The 25,775-nt window shown below is 48.2% G+C and overlaps 1 protein-coding gene across 6 annotated transcripts in view; it reads left to right on the top strand.

Annotated features, from left to right (window-relative positions):
- LOC134958485 (rab GDP dissociation inhibitor alpha-like) overlaps window positions 1-25,775 on the top strand; it is a 211,260-nt gene that overhangs the window by 128,787 nt on the left and 56,698 nt on the right. For 5 of the 6 annotated variants that reach the window (XM_063941140.1, XM_063941144.1, XM_063941139.1 and 2 more), the window contains 7 exons: window positions 16,147-16,254; window positions 17,817-17,913; window positions 18,685-18,819; window positions 19,620-19,818; window positions 20,518-20,649; window positions 22,792-22,891; window positions 24,871-25,042. In XM_063941140.1, the coding sequence (XP_063797210.1) occupies window positions 16,147-16,254; window positions 17,817-17,913; window positions 18,685-18,819; window positions 19,620-19,818; window positions 20,518-20,649; window positions 22,792-22,891; window positions 24,871-25,042 (943 nt within the window). Of the gene's footprint in view, window positions 1-16,146; window positions 16,255-17,816; window positions 17,914-18,684; window positions 18,820-19,619; window positions 19,819-20,517; window positions 20,650-22,791; window positions 22,892-24,870; window positions 25,043-25,775 lie in introns of those variants that run through there. The other variant, XM_063941143.1, reaches the window with a different exon arrangement.

The raw sequence follows: 25,775 nt of genomic DNA, 5'->3' as shown, positions 1-25,775 counted from the left end.
CACTGCACTACAGAAACAGGGTTAAAACAGAGAGGGGGGGCACTAATTTGGCGATATGCTTATATATTAAGATGCTATAAGGGAAAACACTTATATAAGGTTGTCCCTATATAATTATAGCGTTTTTGGTGTGTGCTGGCAAACTCTCCCTCTGTCTCTCCAAAGGGCTAGTGGGTCCTGTCCTCTATCAGAGCATTCCCTGTGTGTGTGCTGTGTGTCGGTACGTGTGTGTCGACATGTAGGAGGACGATGTTGGTGAGGAGCCGGAGCAATTGCCTGTAATGGTGATGTCACTCTCTAGGGAGTCGACACCGGAATGGATGGCTTATTTAGGAAATTACGTGATAATGTCAACACGCTGCAAGGTCGGTTGACGACATGAGACGGCCGACAAACAATTAGTACCGGTCCAGACGTCTCAAAAACACCGTCAGGGGTTTTAAAACGCCCGTTTACTTTAGTCGGTCGACACAGACACAGACAGGGACACTGAATCCAGTGTCGACGGTGAATAAACAAACGTATTCCTTATTAGGGCCACACGTTAAAGGCAATGAAGGAGGTGTTACATATTTCTGATACTACAAGTACCACAAAAGAGGGTATTATGTGGGATGTGAAAAAACTACCATAGTATTTCCTGAATCAGATAAATTAAATAAAGTGTGTGATGATGCGTGGGTTCCCCCCGATAGAAAATTATGGGCGGTATACCCTTTCCCGCCAGAAGTTAGGGCGCGTTGGGAAACACCCCTTAAGGTGGATAAGGCGCTCACACGCTTATCAAAACAAGTGGCGGTACCGTCTATAGATAGGGCCGTCCTCAAGGACCAGCTGACAGGAGGCTGGAAAAATATCATAAAAAGTATATACACACATACTGGTGTTATACTGCGACCAGCGATCGCCTCAGCCTGGATGTGCAGAGCTGGGGTGGCTTGGTCGGATTCCCTGACTAAAAATATTGATACCCTTGACAGGGACAGTATTTTATTGACTATAGAGCATTTAAAGGATGCATTTCTATATATGCGAGATGCACAGAGGGATATTTGCACTCTGGCATCATGAGTAAATGCGATGTCCATAACTGCCAAAAGATGTTATGGACACGACAGTGGTCAGGTGATGCAGATTCCAAACGGCACAAAGGTGTATTGCCGTATAAAGGAAGAGGAGTTATTTGGGGTCGGTCCATCGGACCTGGTGGCCACGGCAACTGCTGGAAAATCCACCGTTTTTTACCCTAAGTCACATCTCTGCAGAAAAAGACACCGTCTTTTCAGCCTCAGTCCTCTCGTCCCTATAAGATCATATCTGCCCAGGGATAGAGAAAAGGGAAGAAGACTGCAGCAGGCAGCCCATTCCCAGGAACAGAAGCGTTCCACCGCTTCTGACAAGTTCTCAGCATGGCGCTGAGACCGTACAGGACCCCTGGATCCTACAAGTAGTATCCCAGGGGTACAGATTGGAAGGTCGAGACGTTTCCCCTTCGCAGGCTCCTGAAGTCTGCTTTACCAAGGTCTCCCTCCGACAAGGAGGCAGTATGGAAAAAAATTCACAAGCTGTATTCCCAGCAGGTGATAACTAAATTACCCCTCCTACTACAAGAAAAGGGGTATTTTTCCACACTATATTGTGGTACTGAAGCCAGAAGGCTAGGTGAGACTTATTCTAAAAAAAAAATTTTTTGAACACTTACAAAGGTTCAAATCAAGATGGTGTCACTCAGAGCAGTGATAACGAACCAGGAAGAAGAGGACTATATAGTGTCCCGGGACATCAGGGATGCTTACCTCTATGTCCCAAATTTGCCCTTCTCACTAAGGGTACCTCAGGTTCGTGGTGCAGAACTGTCACTGTCAGTTTCAGACGCTGCCGTTTGGATTGTCCACGGCACCCCGGGTCTTTACCAAGGTAATGGCCGAAATGATGATTCTTCTTCGAAGAAAAGGCGTCTTAAGTATCCCTTACTTGGACGATTTCCTGATAAGGGCATAGTCCAGGGAACAGTTGGAGGTCGGAGTAGCACTATCTCGGATACTGCTACAACAGCACGGGTGGATTCTAAATATTCCAAAATCGCAGCTGATCCGACGACACGTCTGCTGTGCCTAGGGATGATTCTGGACACAGTCCAGAAAAAGGTGTTTCTCCCGGAAGAGAAAGCCAGGGAGTTATCCGAGTTAGTCAGGAACCTCCTAAAAACAGTGCATCATTGCACAAGGGTCCTGGTAAAAATGGTGGCTTCCTACGAAGCAATTCCATTCGGCAGATTTCACGCAAGAACTTTTCAGTGGGATCTGCTGGACAAATGGCCCGGATCGCATCTTCAGATGCATCAGCGGATAACCCTATATCCAAGGACAAGGGTGTCTCTCCTGTGGTGGTTATAGAGTGCTCATCTTCTAGAGGGCCGCAGATTCGGCATTCAGGATTGGATGCTGGTGACCACGGAGCCCAGCCCGAGAGGCTGGGGAGCAGTCACACAGGGAAAAAATTTCCAGGGAGTGTGATCAAGTCTGGAGACTTTTCTCCACATAAATATACTGGAGCTAAGGGTAAATTTATAATGCTCTAAGCTTAGCAAGACCTCTGCTTCAGGGTCAGCCGGTATTTATCCAGTGGGAAAAACATCACGGCAGTCGCCCACGTAAACAGACAGGGCGACACAAGAAGCAGGAGGGCAATGGCAAAAACTGCAAGGACTTTTCGCTGGGCGGAAAATCATGTGATAGCACTGTCAGCAGTGTTTCATCCCGGGAATGGAAACTGGGAAGCAGACTTCCTCAGCAGGCACGACCTCCACCCGGGAGAGTGGAAACTTCATCGGGAAGTTTTTTCCACATGATTGTAAACCGTTGGGAAATACCAAAGGTGGACATGATGGCGTCCCGTCTGAACAAAAAATGGGACAGGTATTGCGCCAGGTCAAGAGACCCTCAGGCAATAGCTGTGGACGTTCTGGTAACACCGTGGGTGTACCAGTCGGTGTATGTGTTCCCTCCTCTGTTTCTCATACCTAAGGTGCTGAGAATTATAAGACGTAGAGGAGTAAGAACTATACTCATGGCTCCGGATTGGCCAAGAAGGACTTGGTACCCGGAACTTCAAGAGATGCTTACAGAGGTCTTATGGCCTCTGCCGCTAAGAAGGGACTTGCTTCAGCAAGTACCATGTCTGTTCCAAGACTTACCACAGCTGCGTTTGTCGGCATGGCGGTGGAAAGCCGGATCCTAAGGGAAAAAGGCATTCCGGAAGAGGTCATTCCTACCCTGGTCAAAGCCAGAAAGGAGGTGACCGCACAACATTATCACCACATGTGGCGAAAATATGTTGCGTGGTGTGAGGCCAGGAAGGCCCCACAAAGAAATTTCAACTCGGTCGTTTCCTGCATTTCCTGCAAACAGGAGTGTCTATGGGCCTCAAATTGGGGTCCATTAAGGTTCAAATTTCGGCCCTGTCGATTTTCTTCCAGAAAGAATTGGCTTCAGTTCCTGAAGTCCAGAAGTTGTCAAGGGAGTATTGCATATAAAACCCCCTTTTGTGCCTCCAGTGGCACTGTGGGATCTCAACGTAGTTCTGGGATTCCTCAAATCACATTGGTTTAAAACCAGTCAAATCTGTGGATTTGAAGCATCTCACAGGAAAAGTGACCATGCTCTTGGCCCTGGCCTGGACCAGGCGAGTGTCAAATTGGTGGTTTTTTCTCAAAAAAGCCCATATCTGTTTGTCCATTCGGACAGGGCAGAGCTGCGGACTCGTCCCCAGTTCTCTCCCTAGGGTGGTGTCAGTGTTTTACCTGAACCAGCTTATTGTGGTGCCTTGCACCTACTAGGGACTTGGAGGACTCCAAGTTGCTAGATGTTGTCAGGGCCCTGAAAATATGTTCCAGGACGGCTGGAGTCAGGAAAACTGACTTGCTGTTATCCTGTATGCACCCAAAAAACTGGGTGCTCTTGCTTCTAAGCAGACTATTGCTAGTTGGATGTGTAATACAATTCAGCTTGCACATTCTGTGGCAGGCCTGCCACAGCCAAAATATGTAAATGCCCATTCCACAAGGAAGGTGGGCTCATCTTGGGCGGCTGCCCGAGGGGTCTCGGCTTTACAACTTTGCCGAGCAGCTACTTGGTCAGGGGCAAACACGTTTGCTAAATTCTACAAATTTGATACCCTGGCTAAGGAGGACCTGGAGTTCTCTCATTCGGTGCTGCAGAGTCATCCGCACTCTCCCGCCCGTTTGGGAGCTTTGGTATAATCCCCATGGTCCTTTCAGGAACCCCAGCATCCACTAGGACGATAGAGAAAATAAGAATTTACTTACCGATAATTCTATTTCTCGGAGTCCGTAGTGGATGCTGGGCGCCCATCCCAAGTGCGGATTATCTGCAATACTTGTACATAGTTACAAAAATCGGGTTATTATTGTTGTGAGCCATCTTTTCAGAGGCTCCGCTGTTATCATACTGTTAACTGGGTTTAGATCACAAGTTGTACGGTGTGATTGGTGTGGCTGGTATGAGTCTTACCCGGGATTCAAAATTCCTCCCTTATTGTGTACGCTCGTCCGGGCACAGTACCTAACTGGCTTGGAGGAGGGTCATAGGGGGAGGAGCCAGTGCACACCACCTGATCGGAAAGCTTTACTTTTGTGCCCTGTCTCCTGCGGAGCCGCTATTCCCCATGGTCCTTTCAGGAACCCCAGCATCCACTACGGACTCCGAGAAATAGAATTATCGGTAAGTAAATTCTTATTTTATCAACCGTAGGTTTTAGCAGCGTCTTATAGGACACAAGGCTGGCGTGGAAGTGAAGGGTGTGATGGACAGTTGTTACATTGATGTTAATAGTTACATTGTTATCTTAATATCATTTCTGTCTTCACCAAGTAAATGAGACTCAGCACACTGACAGGTGTCCTGCTACACTACAGGGGCCGCAAGGCGTCCTGCTACACTCCAGGGGCCTCCAGGTGTCCTGCTACACTCCAGGGGCCTCCAGGTGTCCTGCTACATTACAGGGGCCGCCAGGTGTCCTGCTACACTCCAGGGGCCCCCAGGTGTCCTGCTACACTCCAGGGGCCTCCAGGTGTCCTGCTACATTACAGGGGCCGCCAGGTGTCCTGCTACACTCCAGGGGCCTCCAGGTGTCCTGCTACACTCCAGGGGCCTCCAGGTGTCCTGCTACACTACAGGGGCCTCCAGGTGTCCTGCTACATTACAGGGGCCGCCAGGTGTCCTGCTACACTCCAGGGGCCTCCAGGTGTCCTGCTACATTACAGGGGCCGCCAGGTGTCCTGCTACACTACAGGGGCCGCCAGGTGTCCTGCTACACTACAGGGGCCGCCAGGTGTCCTGCTACACTACAGGGGCCGCAAGGCGTCCTGCTACACTACAGGGGCCGCAAGGCGTCCTGCTACACTACAGGGGCCGCAAGGCGTCCTGCTACACTACAGGGGCCGCAAGGCGTCCTGCTACACTACAGGGGCCGCCAGGCGTCCTGCTACACTACCGGGGCCACCAGGCGTCCTGCCACACTACCGGGGCCGCCAGGCGTCCTGCCACACTACCGGGGCCGCCAGGTATCCTGCCACTTTACCGGGGCCGCCAGGCGTCCTGCCACACTACAGGGGCCGCCAGGCGTCATGCCACACTACCGGGGCCGCCAGGCGTCCTGCCACACTACAGGGGCCGCCAGGCATCATGCCACACTACAGGGGCCGCCAGGCATCATGCCACACTACAGGGGCCGCCAGGCATCATGCCACACTACAGGGGCCGCCAGGCGTCCTGCCACACTACAGGGGCCGCATGGCTTATCCTCAAACCTTTCATTACGGTATAACTTACAACAACATAGTTAATCAAAGATAGAGACACCTACCTGTAATAGCATATTGGTAGGCAGCAAAGTTTTACAAACTATGGCAAACCGTAATAAAGAAGGAAGGAGCTGGGGGCCACAAGTCAAGGTTTTTAGGGCCACATGTGGCCCTAGGGCTGCCTTTTACATTCACTGGTAGGACATACCATATGTAATAGTCAATATCATGCACCAATAAACCTTTCATATTGTTGTGACCCCAATATTCAATTAAAATCTTAATATTGATATAACGCTAACTAATTTTTAATTGTCCAAATAAATGCTGAACATGTAATTATATCCCCTAAATTAATATATGTAAATTTAAATTAAAAGCCCTCAGTAAATGTAACCTCTTCAAACAAATATCAAGCATAAAAATGAATGTCGCTCACCAGTGTCGTATTCTCGTTCTGGACAATGCGGAGTACATGGATTATGTCATGAGAGAGGTTTTCTGTCTGTGAAAGTGTCAGACGGTTTCAAAGTGCCATGTCCCCTTTTTGCCGGTGCGCAATTTTGGTGCATGCGGGGATATTTACTCCACACCAGGTGTCACACACGCATGGCTGCCATAAGAAATTGTGGGGTCCGGAACTGATAAAATAGACAGGGCCCCTCCCTCCCAAAAATGAAAATTCTGACGCACTGCTCCACCCCTATGTGATGTCATACATTGTGACGTTACATATAGGTGGAGTGTTGCGGACCTACAGGAATGGTTCACAGAGATCTAATGTGCAAGGAAGGTTTGTTTTAAAAGTCCTACCTGCGCATCAGCCTGCTGTTGATTCACAGACTGGTGCAGCTGTACAGGCATTGGTGGTAGGAGCCAGGGGTGGGCCCCCCTCTCTGTAAGGGCCTGGGACACCAGTCCCCACAGTCCCCCCTGATGGCTGCCCTGCACAGACACATAGTGACGCCCCTGCTGTGGCCCCTCATTATTTCTTCACGCAATTACAGATTCCTGCGCTCTGATTGGTGGCTAGCTCCAGCCATCCACCAATCAATGCGTGCAGACTTCCACCACTGAGACTGGTGAATTGCCTGGGCCATCCACCAATCAGCATGCTACCAGTCATATATTAGGTACTGAGACAGGCAAATTTCCTGTGCCATCCACCAATCAGCATGCTACCAGTCATTTACTAGGGCCTGGCTGCTGGCCAGGGTGCATTCTCAGCCTGCCTCCAGGATACCAGGGATGTACACACACACGGTGTGGCCGCAGGCTGGCAGCAGCCCCAAGTCACTACTGTTGTATGGGCCATCCTGCCGCCCCCCCCCCCCCCCACCCCAGCCAGGCTTGTCCCTGGGCACAGGGGTAATGGGGGTCATTCTGACCCGATCGCACACTGCAGTTTACCGCTGCAGTTTACCGCAGCGGTGCGATCGGGTCAGAACTGCGCATGCGCCGGCGCATGACAGACAGAGGCAGTAGCTGGGTTGGGGGGGGGGGGCTGAACGGCAGCATTTAGCCACCACTTCGTGTGCGCTGTCCGGCCAACGCAGGCGTGGCCGGACCGAACGGAGGGGGGGGGGCGGGCCGCAGCAGTTGCGTGACGTCACACGCAGCCGCTGCGGGCCGGGGAGAGAGGAGTAGCTCCCGGCCAGCATGCTAAAGCTGCGCTGGTCGGGAGCTACTCTTGAAGTGCAAAGGCATCGCCGCTGTGCGATGCCTTTGCACTTCTGTGGGGTGGGGGTGGGGGGGTCGGCACTGACATGTGGGGCGGGATAGCCCTGTGCTGGGCGTCCCCCCACATGTCAGTGTGAATGATCGTAGCTGTGCTAAAATTAGCACCTCTACGATCATCTCGGAATGACCCCCAATGTCCTCTCCTCTGTTGCATATCAAACAATCAAATTTTACTGTTTTTTTGTTTTGTTTTGTGTTTTTGCTTTTGTTTGTTAGTTCTGTTTAGAATATGAAAACGCTTGTCAGGCGCAGAGTCATATTATCCATTGGGCAACCTAGGCTCCTGCTCTCCAAGGGCACTGAGGGGCCAGATGACTTTTATTTTTATGTGTGTTTCTTTACCAGATGTAGGGATGTAGGGAGGTGGGACAAATCAGTGTTTTGCCTCTGGTCCCATGGCATCTTATTCAGGCTCTGCTTATTTCCATAAGAAACACGACCATTTTTCTGGTGTTTCAGGTGTAAGAGCCGCCCCTGAATGGGTATCTGCATTTCTCATGACAAAAAACCTGGAAGAGTTTTCAATAATATCAAAGTGATTAAGATGGCATGTGCATGTGCAGTATTGAATCTATTATTATTCACCTTGTCGTCGTCTTTTTTTGGAGGGGGGGGGGGTGTTGTAAAAAAAAATTCTTGTTACTGACTTCTTGGTAAATTTGATCGGGTTAGCCACTTTAAAATGGATTCATGAAATATACACCACATGACAGTTGGGTGAGGATGTGGTCCTGAACTTGGTCCTCAAGTCACCCTAAAGAGGTTGGTGGCATCTCAAATCCGCCATGTGCGTGCAAAGGCCCAATATTGGGCACACATCAGTTGCACCATTGATCAGCTGAACAATCCTATAGAAGTAATACACCGGCGCCTTTACATCTGCGTACCAAGACACGCCCCTGAAACTGTCACATCACACCTGCGTTTGACTAGCCACACCTTCCCCCCAGTGCAGTCCCTCCCACAATCACTCACTGGCTGTCAATTATTCTGCACCCAAATCCACGGTCACCCATCAGGACACACGCGCAGCGCAACTCAGGCATGTGCGCAGTGCAAAACATATCGCCCAAATCCGCAAACAGCGGCATAGCATCCACCACTGAATCGGACCCTCAGTAATTTAGATTTAACCATCTGTGCTCAAACATGGTGATACCTGAAATCTGGACTGTCAGGGTGCCTTGAGGACTGAGTCTGCGGAGCACTGTGCTAAGATACATGCTTGCCGTACAGATGGAGGCAGGCAGCAGGAAGGTAATACTTACACATAATACATCAGTCTTGCTGCTGTGTCTTCATATTATATTGGTTCCTTTCTATTAAAAAAACTTCAGGTCAGTGATACTTCCAGGATTGTGTTCCCTGTGATGCGGCCAGTTACAGTCACTCATGTGTCACGTAAATTCATTTCTACGCACAGCTGCACCAGCTGACATCACTGGCAGATCAGCAAAGCTGTCAGATTTAAGCGGCTAGGAGGATTGAGGCACTGTCACCAATCGGTGGCTTATATATCAATCTAGTATGTCAGGGAAGCAGGATTAGCCTTATTTTCTTCATCACAACAGAAGCACCACAGGGCCTGCTCGCTAAGCATTCCACAGATTCAAACCTGGAAATTACACCTCTCCAGACATAACGCTTTATACTGCAGCTTCCGTTCACATCTGTCTGATCTTTCCTATTCACAAAGAATGAGATAAGGTGTTAAACTGTAAAAGCTTAAACACTAATAGAAAAGTAATTATATTACCGGGTTCGGTATAATTTCCTGATGGACTAGATGCTGGCGGTCAGGATACCGACAGTGGCACCCCGTCCGTCAGAATCCCGACAGCCCCCTCTAAAGTACCCTAACCCTCTTCTGCCCCCTACCTTAACCCTCCCTTGTGGGTGCCTAAACCTAACCTTCCTCGCTCGGTGCCTAACCCTAACTTTACCTTCTAAGTGCCTAACCCTAACCCTCCCTCCCCGGTTCCTAATTTACCCGGCCCGGCACCCTAACCCCCTCTTCTCCTGCCTAAACCTAACCTCCCACCCCACGAGGCAGGACGCCAGCGCGTCCCGCTGGATGTACGTTCATGATTCCGGCTTTCGGTATTGTGATGCCGGTATCCCGTGTTTCGTCTGTATCTAGACGCCGGGATTGCAGCTTCCTTCGGGATCCCTGCGTCGGTATATCGACCGCCGGGATCCCAACCATCGGAAAGCTAACTGCTTCCCATATTACCATCAAACTTCAGCCCTTAGAGTGTATAGTAGGTAAATAACATCATTCCTGGAGGGGGGGGAATATATCACAGTGATCAATCTTCCATTACCCAGAATATATGAGCCATTGTGCTGGATGTTTAAAGTGCACCATCACCTACTGTACACACAAAGGGGGCAGCCATCTTGCCTCATTTTGAAGGAAATTTATTTTTGACCCAATGGGTAAGGCGGCATTTGGAAATTGAGAGGGAGATTTGTCCAAACTTCGAAAGAGATAAAGTGGAAAGAGAAGATGTGCCAACCAATCAGTGTCTGTCACTGTATAGGCGTTTGCAAAGTGACAGGAGGTGATTGGTTGGTACTTTGGGGTGTATGTACTAAGCATTGGCGAGTGATCTAGTGGAGAGAGCGAAAAAGGGGTTTATATGTACTAAGTTTTGGAGAGAGATAAAGTGGAGAGAGAAACTAGCAGTCAATCAGCTCCTAGCCTCTTACCTGCCATGTTGTGGGCTATGTTTGAAAAATGACAGGAGCTGATTGGTTGGTACTTTATCTCTCTCCACTTTATCTTTAAAGCTGGGTACACACTGGAGTGATGGGCATTTGTTCCCACATCGGAAAGAATGCCTTTCATCCCCCATGCTGTGTACGGTATCCGTTCACATGGTCGACCATGTTATGGTCGACAGTCATTCGGTTGACCACTATTGGTCGACATTGACATGGTCGACATGGACACATGGTCGACACATGAAAGGTCGACACATGAAAAGGTCGACATGAGTTTTTTAACTTTTTTTTTTTTTCTTTTGGGGAACTTTTCCATACTTTACGATCCACATGGACTACGATTGGAATGGTAAAGTGTGCCGAGCGAAGCGGTAGCGGAGCGAAGGCACCATGCCCGAAGCATGGCGAGCGAAGCGAGCCATGCGAGGGGACGCGGTGCACTAATTGGGGTTCCCAGTCACTTTACGCAAAAAACGACACAAAAAAAAGTTAAAAAACTCATGTCGACCATTTCATGTGTCGACCATTTTCATGTGTCGACCATTTTCATGTGTCGACTATGTGTCCATGTCGACCATGTCAATGTCGACCAATAGTGGTCGACCTAATGACTGTCGACCATAACATGGTCGACCATTCATACCGGAACCGCTGTGTACACATTAGAACGATCATGTTTCGTCCATTATCAGCATTAACAAGTTCGCTAGCGATATTTCTTGGTTTGATGTGCAGCACATTAAGCCTAGTGTCCGTTGCTAGCAACCGCGGGAGCACGCAATCAAACTTACAAATTGAGCAATGCGGGCAATTTGTCATTGTGAGATGGCAAGCCGGGCCAATATCGCTCCAGTGTGTGCCCAGCTTAAGCCAAACTTGGACAGTTAGGGTGACTTGAGGACCAGGTTTTAAGTATATCCATGGCTCAACACAGATTGTTAAATCAACTTGACTGAGGTGCTAATGAAGTCACCTATAGCTAAGCATGGATATACTCATACCTCCCAACATGCTCTGCTTCTGGACTTTTCTCCTAATGTATGATTGCAGTCACCTGTGTTTTATGGATAAGAAAGGTGTCTCAGCACAGGTGATGGCTATCATAAATTAAGAGGGAAGTACAGGAGCAGAGCTTTCTGTCCCTACTGGAGAGGGTCATGTTGGGAGGTACTGTATGTAAACTTAAAACCTGGACTATTAGGGTGACTCGAGGACCATGCTTTGGAACCTCTGCTCTAAAGGCCCATATTGACGGGCCAATGTGGGAGAGATGTATGCTGAGCGTGCGGGGGGAGATGGGGTGGGGCGCTCATTTCACCCAGCGGGTGAAATGAGCGACCTGCTAGATTGGCCTGCATGCAGGCCAATCTAGCAACAGCGATAGCGATGCACGGGGCTGCACATCGCTATCGCTGTAGGGGTACACACTAAGCGATCACGCTTAAAATCTAAGCAATCTAGTCAGATTGCATAGATTTTAAGCAGCGATCGCTCCGTGAGTACCGCCCTTAAGCTTTGACAAATCTCCCCGAGTCTCCAGCCTATCATTTACTGAGCTCACTCAGGGAATTAATTACTAGCGTTGCTGACAGGTGCAAACCTGCACTGAAACTATAGCAACTAATTAGTTATTAACTCTTATCTGTCAAGTGCAGGTATAGTCAGCCACACAGCCTTCTCCTTATCTGCCGTCCATATTAACCAGCCTGTCCCAATGATCTGGTCACATGTATTTGTATTTCTATCAGCAGGGCTAGATTAACGTCCACATGGGCCTGAGGCTGAAAATGATCAAGGGCCTATTGTGAGAAGTTGAGGAGGTGTGGCTAATGTTATGTGGGTGTGGCCAGTGACATACAGGGATGTACACTCCCTGCACTAGAAGCCCCAATGTCTCCCAAAATATGTAAAAGTAGAAAAATAGCATCACTTTGTGAGGAAATGAAAAATATTATTTTAATTCTTATCATTTATGGCAACCATGTGATCAGCTGCGTAGTTAATCATCATCATACCGTCATGGTGATGGGCCTATTTTTATCTGGGGCCTGGAGCTGTAGCTCCATCCGCCCCATTGTTAATCTGGCCCTGCTTATCAGATATTGGGATTGCTCTGGGTTACACACGTTGGAACATCTTTAATGAAAGCAATGGTTGTGAATATCCTCATAGAGATTGTATCTAAAAGCAGTCAGATGCACATAATGACCTGCATTTGAAAAGAAAACGGCAGTGGTTCCCAATCTCAGGACTCAATGCACCCTAACATTCCAGGTTTTAAGGATATCCATGTTTAAGCGCAGGTGGCCATTTAATTAGTACCTCAGTCCGTTTGATTATACCATCTGTGCGCAAGCATTAAAACCTGAACTGTTAGCATGTCTTCCAACATTAGAAGACGGGACACCTCTGCTTGTGCCGAAGACGCATGCATGAAAGGTTGGCATGGCCCCACGGGGAAGGGGCATACCCCATTTTCATCACTCTGGGGTTGTGCCCATCACTCATGGAGATTTTGGGCTGCCCCAGGCTCTCCACTTTACTGTATTCACACTCTGCTATGCAGAGCAGCACTAGATTAGATACCTGTCATTGGCCGGGTTGAAGAATGACCTTGATGTATATCTGCAGCCTTCAGTTTTCTACATTGTCCTTGCAAGACATACCAGGTGCTTCTCTGCCCTGTGTCTTGGTCCTGCAGTGCACGCATTGCCTGGCATGTTCCCAATATATACCTTAGGGTGCATCTCATACTGGATATTTGCATCATAGTAAAATGCAGCATGTTTAAAGTCTCGCCATGGTTTTTATCTGAGATCTGCCATTCTTACAGCATTAATAGATTGTCGAATTTGTGTTGCTGCTGGGGACTCCATGGCTTTCGTGGCTACAGTTTGTACAGCATTGGCTGACTGGAGGATTTGTCTTACAGCTGGGGATTCCATGCAGGGCTGTTTCCAGGCAATAGGTCTCTAGCGGCTGCGTGATGTCAGTGGACAGCGGGGGTCAGGGGCAGACAGGAGCCATGTGTGACTGCGCGGCTGGCTGCCCCTACAAATGGCCCTGGATGTAGCCGTTTGTGCAGCCTTGATCGACTGACGTGTTTGTCTTCCAGCTGCCGACCCCATGTCCTTTGAGGCTGCATGTCTAACAGCATCGGTTGACTCATGTGTTTTACAGCTGAGGACTCCATGGCCCTGATCTGCAGGTCTAGCAGCATCAGCAGATTGGCGAGCTAGCCATGCATCGAGTACCTGCTTGTCTCTCTTGTTGAGCTGCCAAGCATGCTTATATTTCTTCTGAAGTCTCCTCACGTCTTGCCACTCTTTTACTTCTAGCTGAGGAGCTGCGACCCAGACTAGATCGTTTTTTGTTGTTGTTGGTGGCATGGCTTTTCTGAAACTAGGTCTGTGGTTGTGCTGTAACAGTGAATGGTCCTGAAAAGAACCACACTTTTTAAGGCTGCGATGTGAAAAGAAGTAAACTTAGTTTGAATCATACGTGCCTACTCTCCCGGAATGGCTGGGAGGCTCTTAAAAAACCGGGTAGCACTCCTGGCCCCCCAGAAGAGTGGGCAAGTCTCCTGGCCAGCCGCTACCTGCCTGCACCCCACTGCAGCTGCACACAACCCTCAATTGGGGCGGGGGGGGGGGGGGGGGGGGGCGGGGGGGCGATTACGTCATACCCTCCAACATGACCCGCCCCACTAGGTACAAAATGCTCTGTTTCTGGACTTCCCTCTTAATTTATTATTGACGTGATTCGGCAAATATGGTTTGATTTGGTATACTAAAAGGGGAAAGCTTTCGGAAGGAACACCCAATGCATTCTCACCTGGATAACAATGCAAATTAGGAGTAAATGACCGTGCATGCAGGCGTATTCTCTGACTGTTTGGAATAGGGTATATCAGGATCAGAGTGACTGAGGTGCCCTTACACTAGAACGATATTGTGCCTTTTGGCCGACGTATTGCAAGTGTGTGGGTCACATTGTGTGTGTGGTCCACTTACGATTACGATCTCCGGGACACTCCTGGGGGTTGTAAGTAGGGTTTTCAGATCTTACCTGCAGCAGGTAAGAGCTGGCTTTGTTGCTTACGATGAGGTGCTTTAACGTTAGATTGCATGCGATCTAACATTAGCACAATGGGGGTAATTCCAAGTTGATCGCAGCAGGACATTTTTTAGCAGTTGGGCAAAACCATGTGCACTGCAGGGGGGGCAGATATAACATGTGCAGAGAGAGTTAGATTTGGGTGAGTTATATTGTTTCTGTGCAGGGTAAATACTGGCTGCTTTATTTTTACACTGCAAATTAGATTGCAGATTGAACACACCACACCCAAATCTAACTCTCTCTGCACATGTTATATCTGCCCTTCCTGCAGTGCACATGGTTTTGCCCAACTGCTAACAAAAATCCTGCTGCGATCAACTTGGAATTACCCCCATGGTCCAGAACTAACGTTCGGGCGATACTTACACATTTCAATCATATCTCCACTTACAACTGAAGAAGCGTCACTGCTCTGTGACAGGGCCCTCTCATGTAGTATAACTGAGCTCTGCTATGTACAAGTCTATGTACTAAAGCCTTTGAGAGAGATAAAGGGGGTCATTCCGACCTGATCGCTCGCTGCAGTTTATCGCAGCACAGCGATTGGGTCGGAACTGCATGCCAGACGGACGAAGGCCTAGCGACCAACTCTGCCTGTCAATCAGTCACTGGGCGGGAGGGGGCTGAACGGTGGCGTTAAGCTGCCGTTTAGGGGGCGCAATCCGGCCAACGCAGGCGTGGCCGGACCGTTGGGGGGGGGGGGCCGCAGCCGCTGCGACCCGGGCAGTGAAGAGGTTCTCCCCCGGCCAGCCGCCGGAGCTGCACTGTCCGGGAGTTACTCCTCAAATGCAAAAGCATTGTCGCTGTGCGATGCTTTTGCATTTCTGCGGGGAAAGGGGGCCGGCACTGACATGCGGGGCGGACTAGCCCTGAGCTGGGCATCCCCCCCACATGTCTGAGTGCCTGATCGTAGCTGTGCTAAATTTAGCACAGCTATGATCAACTCGGAATGACCCCCAAAGTGTACAGAGATAACGTTCCAACCAATCACCTCCTAACTACCATGTCATAGGCTGGGTTTGAAAAATGACAGGAGTTGATTGGCTGGTACTTTATCTCCGCCCACTTTTTCTCTCCCGAGGCTTAGTACATAGACCCCCCCTTAGTGCCCAAATGTATACAATAGAACATTGCCCCCTAGTGGCCAGATTAGTGTTATCTATTATATAATCTCCCATGGTGTGTGTCTAGCACATGTGCAATGGACACTGCACACATGCACCATGCTTCCCCTCTGGTAGAGACACAGCTACCCTGACCCAACATGGGGGGTAATTCCAAGTTGATCGCAGCAGGAATTTTGTTATCAGTTGGGCAAAACCATGTGCACTGCAGGGGGGGGGGCAGATGTAACATGTGCAGAAAGAGTTAGATTTGGGTGGGTTATATTGTTTCTGTGCAGGGTAAATACTGGCTGCTTTATTTTTACACTGCAAATTAGATTGCAGATTGAACACACCCCACCCAAATCTAACTCTCTCTGCACATGTTATATCTGCCCCACCTGCAGTGCACATGGTTTTGCCCAACGGCTAACAAAATTACTGCTGCGATCAACTTGGAATTACCCCCATTGAAAGATGGGGGAGGGGGAAGTATGGGAGGAAAAGAGAATAACAGGGGGAGATGTGAGAAGGGGGGGGGGGGGGGGGAGAGCACTACAGAACACTCAGCCAATGATGGGTCCAAAATATTAGTATTTTAATAATAAAGATTCTCCATCCATTTATCCTTAGGAATGCGTGCTGTCGGGGATAATGTCTGTTAATGGAAAAAAAGTTTTGCATATAGATCGGAATAACTACTATGGAGGAGAAAGTGCGTCGATCACGCCACTGGAAGAGGTGGGTACTTTATAATCATCCTAAGAAATTTCCTACTTGCGCAAGCCTATGACAAATATTCCTAGTTTATTATCCAGTTGCTCACCAGACCATGGACAGAATATTTGTAACTTTCCATTTCATGCTGCAAAGCCGCTGTCTGACCTTGACATATGATAAAGGCTGCATATTGCTCAGTGCAGAAATACTCCTGAAATAGCTCAAATGTTTATACTTCACTAAGTATTTCCATCATGCTTTGTTACTCCTCTATAGCAGGTTGCCTTGTTAAGGTAGAAGCATCTCTGCCTGAGCAGGCAGAGTGTGAGTAACACATTTGCAGGCTTGTCCTGCGTCAGGGACCTACCTAGAAATTTGAGTGCTCCATAGCATTATGTTGTTTCTAGTGAAGGTCACCCTTCCTAGCATCCCCCTCTCTGTCGGTTCCTCCCCTCTGAGCAGAATGTCATTTTGAAGCCTTAGAATGTGCTCACTTGCATATCATTCTGGGGCTTCAGATGTTGTGAGGTGTCCGTGACCATCCATACAACAAGTAGGTCAGTAAGATTCCTGCTATCCGTGGACACCTCTCTAGTCTCCTCCTCTAGTGCTCAGAGAAGATGTGATGCAATAAGGGCCTTGGGGCCTGGTTGCTGAGGTGTCTTGATGAGCCCACTCAAATACCACTAATGCTGCTAATTCAGTAGGTACACCCATATACAGTATATACAGAGTCAGTGATGCCACGGCAGCCTGACTGCAGTTTTAGCTTTTTGACCTACTTCAAAACCTTATTAGGCCATGATGGTTATGTATTAACATTGTTTAAATGTATGTAATAGGGTCTATAGCTGTCTAATGGTTCAGGAAGAGAACAGTTTTTGTTTTGTTTTTTAAAACAAATGCAGTCAAATTTCAGGTTAACTCTGCACTATGGGGGGGTCATTCCGAGTTGATCGCTAGCTGCTTCCGTTCGCTGCGCAGCGATCAGGCATAGAATCAGCACTTCTGCGCATGTGTATTTGGCGCAATGCACGCACGCACGTTGTACTATTGCAATGAACGATGTAGTTTCACACAAGGTCTAGTGAAGTATTTCAGTCGCACTGCTGGCCGCAGACTGATTGACATGAAGTGGGCTTTTCTGGGTGTCAACTGACCGTTTTCAGAGAGTGTTCTGAAAAACACAGGCGTGCCAGGAAAAACGCAGGCGTGGCTGGGCGAACGCAGGGCGTGTTCGTGACGTCAAAACAGGAACTGAACAGTCTGAAGTGATCGCAAGCTAGGAGTAGGTCTGAAGCTACTCTGAAACTGCACAAATTTTATTTTGTAGCCGCTCTGCGATCCTGTCGTTCGCACTTCTGCTAAGCTAAAATACACTCCCAGTGGGCGGCGGCTTAGCGTTTGCACGGCTGCTAAAAACTGCTAGCGAGCGATCAACTCGGAATGACCACCTATGTATATTAACTTAAGTGTAATTATGTGACTACAGAAGCTGATGTCTATACAATATTCTGCGGTTTGTAGATGAGCCTTGTTGTCGATTGGAATTCATGTCACTTTTCTCTATTTTTTCCCCCCAGCTATATCGAAGGTTTAATGTGATTGGTCCTCCAGAGCCCATGGGTAGAGGCAGAGAATGGAATGTCGATCTCGTACCCAAATTTCTTATGGCCAATGGTAAGGGAGTAACTTAGGGGGAGATGTATCAAACAGTGAAAAGAGTGGACAGGTAGAGAAGTTGCCCATAGCAACCAATTGACTTTGAGGTAGCAGTTATCAAGTACATTCTGTAAAATTATAAGTGGAAGCTTGGACACTTCTCTTGTTTTGTAATTCACAATGGGGCAGATGTATTAAGCCTGGAGGAGGTATAAAGAAGGGATAAAGCAGTGATAAGTGGAAGGTGATAACGCACCAGCCAATCAGCTCCTAACTGTCATTTTTCAAATGCGTAATGATTGGCTGGTGCGTTATCACCTTGCATTTACACTGTGGGGCAGATGTATTAACCTGGAGAAGGCATAAGTAAGTGATAAACCAGTGATATGTGCAAGGTGATAAACACACCAGCCAATCAGCTCCTCACTGTTAATTTACATATTGGAACTGATTGGCTGGTGCGTTATCACCTTGCACATATCACTGGTTTATCACTTCCTTATGCCTTCTCCAGGTTAGTACATCTGGCCCATAATTTCTATATCCCTTCTCCAGGTTAATACCTGCCCCAATGTTTATTATCAAGAGACTTCGCTTGCACCCAGTAGAGTAGTGAGAGTATGATTTAACAGTATGTATTCCATTATCTGTAACTCCCATATAAAATGTCTGTGGAGAAGGAATAACCATAGATAAGTGTCTGGTTGTAGTTATTGAATGAACGCTGGTCCATTAATTTTGCATTGGGCTCTATCTCAAGGTCTCTGCTCTTCCTTCTACTCCTGTTAGGGCAGCTGGTGAAGTTGCTTCTATACACAGAAGTGACCCGATATATCGATTTCAAGGTGGTGGATGGAAGTTACGTGTACAAAGCTGGAAAGATCCACAAGGTGCCGTGCACAGAGGAAGAGGCCTTGGCCTCTGGTGAGGGGACAAGTACAAAAACTTCTGTCATCTATTTGTCTTGTTAAAAATACATGTAACCTCTTTTCATGAGTAGAAGGTGCAGGCAGCCATTTTGTAAAGTGTACAGCTAAGGCTGCTGTGAGAAATTGTGGGGCCCAGTACAAATTATACAGGCTGGGCACTAGATCCCACGTGTATTTTAAAACTCTCCCGCATGCCACTCAGACCTCCTAACGTGCCCTTAATGCCTCTTTGAATGCCCCAAAGGCCTCTTCATATGACATATTGGGATGTATGATGGACATATGGGGATGTCCATCATACATCCCAATATGTCCATCAGACATCCCCACAGGCCCATCATACCGTCCTGATATTCCACCAGATTCCCCACACATACTACAATACAATATCTCCCTTCATATCCTATACACATCCATAAGACCTCCCCACATACCAACATAACCTACCCACTTGCCCTTTACATGCCATCACACCTCTTCACAATTTGCTTCCCTTTTCCCATGTCATTCCTCGGCTAACTCCCTATTTTGACTTGATATGTTAATTTAAGGGAGCAGGGTAGACAGGTCAATGATAAGCCCACCTGGTCAGTCTGGGCTCTGTACACCAGCATCCCTATACTTCCTCAATGGTGACCCTGTATGCATCTTATCCATTAGGTGCAACCTAGTAGTAAGATCACTGAGGTGCCAAGTGCTTCAGCTCACTCTACATCTACATAATGGCTACCTGCTGACTACAATCTGCTTTTGCAGGATCCACATCCTTACTTATACTGCTTTTTTTGGTTCCAGACTTAATGGGTATGTTCGAAAAGAGACGTTTCCGTAAATTCTTACTATTTGTTTTGAACTTTAATGAACATCGCATCAAGACCCATCACGATATAGATCCCAAGAGAATGACCATGCGGGAATTGTATCGGAAATTTGACCTAGGTCCAGAGGTCATGGCATTTACTGGTCACGCCCTGGCCTTGTACAGGACAGACGAGTGAGTAGAGACTGGTTTTACTGGCAGGGGTTTATTATTTTGGCAAAGGTAGGGTAGATGATACCATTAGGTGAACCAGTGAGTCAACATTTCGGGGGGCACTTAAAACTGTGATATAAATTAAGGAAACGCTTTTTTTCATTGACTGACAATGGGTAAGCGGGGATGTTGCTTAATTAACTAAATTAACTTGAGCATGCCCTGCACACTTCCCACCTGGTCTAGTGACGCTGATGACTGCTGCTCCACCATGTCAGTGATAGTCCGGGTGCACAGGGCTGTACTGTGAAGTCAGCGTGCACCCCAGACAGCAAGCCACGGATGAGCCGCAACCGGCAGCATCACAAAGACTGACATCACTCTTCTCTACCACTCCCGGGGGTCCATGGAATGTAAGAAGTAGGGGAGCACCTGAGGGGTCATCACAGGTTGAGAGGTATCTAATAAACCTTTAACGGCCCTGGGTGGGCTGGTGTAAGCAGTGTTTTGGAAATGCTGGCAGGCTTTATTTCAGTTTAAGCACCCATACATTAGAAACAGGATTCAGCCGCACTCTAAATCAGAGAAAGTGGTGACAGGAGGCTGTAAGAAGCCACCAGGAGACAGGATTGGGCTAGGAGAGAGCAGCGAGTGTGGATGGGTGAGAGAGGAGGCTCTGTCCGCAGGGATAAAGGAGATAATCTGTTTTTCCCACTGCAGCTACTTGGATCAGCCGTGTTTAGAGACCATAAACCGAATCAAGCTGTATTGTGAGTCCCTGGCTAAATACAGCAAAAGCCCTTACCTGTACCCTCTGCATGGCCTGGGTGAGCTGCCGCAGGGCTTTGCCAGGTGAGATGCCGCCATGTCATTAATATCAGATCCTACCGTCTCATTCCACATAGCACATCGTCTGGGAGGGAGGGCATGGAATAGAGCAGTACTGAGCATCTGCCGGCCATCTGTGGCCCTCATGAGATTTATTTTGGAACCTCTTGTACATGACAAATTTCTTATCTCATTTTGTTACCGGTTCTGAGGCACTAAGGACCACACAGAAAGTCCTGAAAAGCGCATTACTTCCTATTCTGTGTCAGACTGGTATTTTGGAACCATCATTTGCTGGGTTGCTAGCTAAGTCATTTATCTGTCCCCCAATGCAACCCCCCCATCTGTTCCCCTCGTTTCTCTCTCTCATCTCTATCCCTCCTCCTACACACACCATCTCTCCTCCCCTGTCTGTCTCTATTATCTCTTTCTCCCTTCCCCATCTCACTCATATCTACCACCCCAAGGGTGCGGAATTTAATAGCTGACAGGAGGGCACAGATCTCCTTTTGGCGTTCACTACTCCAGCCTGCTCATTGCATGTAAGCGGGACCCTTCAGCCCTAGTGCACAATTGACAGACATTTAAGGAGGGTATATTATAAATACTCTTAATACATAATTATATGCAGTATTTTTTTTTTTACACAGTTTGAAGCGTAGCCAGATTAAGGGGCAGATGTACTAAGACGTGGAGAGAGATAAACTACCAACCAATCAGCTCAGTTTTTCCCTGAGCGTTGTGACTGTGCACCAATAAGAAATCGTAAGCTCTCTGCTTGTGGCTTCCTATTGGTTCACATAGTCACATGCCCAATTGGCTGCTCATCCATCATCTGTGGAAGCTGAACCTGACCTTGTCGGCCAATAAGGAACTGTAATGGGCCCTACACACTGGCCGAGGTGCCTGACGGGCGATACGGCTGACGAACAACCCGGCGGCGGGAGGGAGAGTGACGGGAGGAGTGAAGTTTTTTTTACTCCCTGACGTCACCCGGCCCCATAGCCCTGCATGCTAATATGGACTTGCAGGTATAAACGAGACGGCACCAACGATGAACGACCGCGGGGCCGCACATCGTTCATCGTTGGTGCCTACACACTGAAAGATATGAACAATTTCTCGTTCATTACTGAACATTAGGGACCATAATCTCCGGGGACCTTAAATGGGGGTCCAACGCTGATGCCACAGTCGGGAAAGCGCAGCAGAGGTTGTTCTTCCTCAGGCAACTAAGGAAGTTCAACATCCCACAGAAGCTTCTGCTCCTTATCTACTCCGCGATTGTGGAGTCGGTACTGTGCTCCTCGATACTCGTATGGTACAGCTCCGCCAGCGCGAGGGACAGATGCAGGCTCCAAAAGGTGGTCAGAACCGCAGAGAAGATCATCGGGGCCGACCTTCCCTCAGTCCAGGACCTGTACCTGTCCAGAGCTAAAAAGCGGGCAACGAAGATAGTAAAAGACCAGCTACACCCCGGCCACAGCATGTTTAACTTGCTTCCTTCAGGCAGGCGTTACAGGGCCGTCCTCTCCGGGTCCACCAGAAGCCTCAAATGTTGCTTTCCCCAAGCGGTCCGCCTGCTGAACATTGACTGACTAGACGTACATGTAACTCACTGGTGTCCCTACGGTATACCTATCTGTGTGACTTTACTTACCCCCCCCCCCCCCCCCCCCCACCTCCTGCTTATCTGTTACCTACTTGGCTGCTGTTGTATAGCAAACTGAAGACAAATTCCTAGTATACGCAAGTATACCTGGCCAATAAAGCGGATTCTGATTCTGATATCGGCCGCACACATCGGCCAGTGTGTAGGGCCCTTTAGGCTACTGTTCCTATTGGTATTCAGTCACCCCTCACTATTGCTTTAGTCCAACTTTTTATTACCTTTTTTAGTTTTTCATGGCCCCTGTCGTGTGGGGACCCCAGGTCTAGTGTCGCAGTTCTCCGCCTGTTTAGAGAGATTTGGGGGAAATTACGTAAATGTTTTCATGGTTTTACCATTATGTCCAGAAGATAGAAAGTCACAGAAGAAATATTGAACTGTTTAGAGATGTGTTTGTCTGTAAGCAGCCCCTGACACCTCTGTTGACTACTGAGAAATGTAATTACCTTGTACAGAACAAATAGTGGATTTCACATGTCTCCCATCTGCTCCCATAGGCTGAGTGCTTTGTACGGTGGAATTTACATGCTCAATAAACCCGTAAATGAGATCCTAATGGAAAAGGGAAAGGTGGTTGGCGTGCGGTCCCAGGGAGAGGTGAGGATGTATTAAACTTGTCATGTGCTCTGTGAGCCATTATCTACCGCATCTATTGCACTGGTCCTGTTATATCCCTTATATTACATCGCACTACACACACATAGGTGCAGGTGTCACCACCCAGCTTCCTGAGGCAGCTGCTCTCACACTTTACAAAACAGGTGTAATCAGGGACTGAACTGCCCTCCCTAAAATGGGTGAGGCCAATACAGGGTGTGGTGCGATGGGGGGGGGGGGGGGGGGATCTGTGAATTGCGGGTCCCACTCTCAAGGCCTTTGCTTTACTCGCCGGTCCTGTATGTGCTCAGAATGACCGGGGAGCATTGATGAGAGCTCCCAGTAAATTTACTTTAGGGCTCGGTATGGGTGTGACTCTTTGGGTGGGATGTACTGAGGGAAAAATGCGGTAAAACCCCCCATTATCGGGGGTTTTACCGCATTTTCTAATGTACTAAGACCGGGTCAGATGCTTCTATTGGGCAACACCATCTATAGAACAATGCATTCCAAGTTCCGGCAAGTATTACATTCTAGAGCTTGGTACATATGGGAAATGCGTCCGAAACTCCAAAAACTTCAGGTTTTGGATTTTTTTGGCCGGATTTTCCTCTTAGTACATCCCACCCTATGGGAGAGATTTATCTAGTCTTGGATAGAGATGAAGTGGAGAAGATGCTCCCGGCAACCAATCAGCTATAATTTTTATACCATAGCCTGCAAAATGACACTTAGAAGCTGATTGGTTGGTACTTTTTTTCTCTCCACTTTATCTCTCTCCAAGATTTGATAATTCCCACAGTATAAGTTCAGTAAAGCAATATCAAAGGCTACCACAGTCATGCTGTGACTTGTAGAGATTTTGGCCCTCATTCCGAGTTGATTGCTCGCTAGCTACTTTTAGCAGCCGTGCAAACGCATAGTCGCCGCCCACGGGGGGGTGTATTTTTGCTTTGCAGGAGTGCAAACGCCTGTGCAGCAGAGCGGCTGAAAACACATTTTGTGCAAAACAAGACCAGCCCTGTAGTTACTTATTCTGTGCGATGATTGCTGCGACGAAGGACCCGGTATTGACGTCAGATACCCGCCCAGCAATGTCCGGCCACGCCTGCGTTTTTCCAAACACTCCCAGAAAACGGTCAGTTGCCACCCAGAAACTCCCACTTCCTGTCAATCTCCTTGCATTCGCCAGTGCGACTGAAAGTGTCACTAGAACCTGTGCAAAACCACGATGCTCTTTGTACTCGTACACCACGCGTGCGCATTGCGACGCATGCGCAGTTTTGCAGTTTTTTTTAATGATCGCTACGCAGCAAACAACGGCAGCTAGTGATCAACTCAGAATGAGGGCCTTTAAGCTGGGGAAACTTATCAGTCCTTCTAAAGAGGACAAGTGGAGGCGTTTACCATAGCAACCAATCACATTCCTACTACCATTTGGCTAGTGCTCAGGTTCTCAAATTCAGTCCTCAGAACCCCACACAGTTCATGTTTTCCGGGTCACTTGTGGACTTTTAAAATATGACAGTTGGTGACACACCGTGCACCTGCCTGGTGACCTGGAAAACATGAACTGTGTCCTGAAGACTGAGTTTGAGTACCACTGGTCTGGTGCATACTAGAACATTATTGGTTGCTATGGGCAACACCTCCACTTTTCTCTTTAGAAGGTTTGCTAAATCCCCCCAACAGAGCGATACAGGTCTCCAAAACCTTCCTTACATAGAGCAACATACACATGTGTATAAGTGCTTGGCACAATACAAACACAAAAATGATTACTTTAATGATTATTGAAGCGATCAGCAAGGTAGAACCCATTAGTTAAATTTTCATTCAATTATGTACATTTTGTTGCCCCACAAAACTGCCCTAATTGCTCTCATAATAGACCCCCCCTTTCCCCCCCCGAATACATCGGTTCCCTTAGGGTTTTGTTCTTACTATAGTTACAAGCAAGGCTTTCTCTTGTGTTGCAGATCGCATACTGTAAGCAGTTAATCTGTGACCCCAGTTATGTCCCTGACCAAGTGAAGAAGACGGGGAAGGTGATACGCGTTATCTGCATCCTCAGCCATCCAATCAGGAACACAAACGAGTGCACATCTTGCCAAATCATCATCCCCCAGACGCAAGTCAACAGAAAATCAGGTGAGGCACATTGAGGGGCAGGTCCTGAGTCAGACGGATCTCTGTGCACGGGTACAAACAGTAGGTTTATGCCCACAGGGCCTGATTCTGATTTGGAAGTAAACAAAAAAAAAAAGCAAATAACCTGGGAAAACTGTATTGCAGGCAGAGGTGTAGCAAGGTTTCATGGTGCCTGGAGCAAGGTATGTTTCGGCACCCCCTCCCCTGTACTGAATTGGGGGCGTGGCCACCAGGGCCGGTTTAGACCTTGTGGCATCCAGGGGGAAAGTTTCCTTTGGCGCCCCCCCTCCCACACACACCCATAGGTTAAATATAGTGCGCGCCAAGGGCACGCGGCAAAAAATAGGAGCGTGGCTTCATAGGGAAGGGGCATGGCCACAGTTATGCCTCCTGTAGTTATGGACAGGGCTGCCACCAGAAACTGTGGGGCCCGAGACTGAAAAAATAGGCAGCCCCCCCCCCCCCCCTCCGAATCTGCCTATGCAGGTAGATATATATCTATATATACAGTATATATATCTATACTAGTGGGGCAGCTCTATATGTTTAGACACAGACACACACATATATGCAGGATCAGTATTTTTAATTATGAAATAACATAGTTTTTTTCTGGATGGCAGCGGTCAGGCTCCTCAGTAGTCAGTCCTCAAGCAACGCAGAGTCGCAGACTGCTCATACATCCGCAGGCAGCTCCCTGTGTCCCGTCCCTTCTCCTTCCTGTTTCCTCCCT

This window comes from Pseudophryne corroboree, chromosome 9 (assembly GCF_028390025.1).
Source record: "Pseudophryne corroboree isolate aPseCor3 chromosome 9, aPseCor3.hap2, whole genome shotgun sequence".
NCBI classification, from domain to species: domain Eukaryota; kingdom Metazoa; phylum Chordata; class Amphibia; order Anura; family Myobatrachidae; genus Pseudophryne; species Pseudophryne corroboree.
The sequence above is the reverse complement of the archived record's forward strand: the minus strand, read 5'-3'. Positions and strand labels throughout refer to the sequence as shown.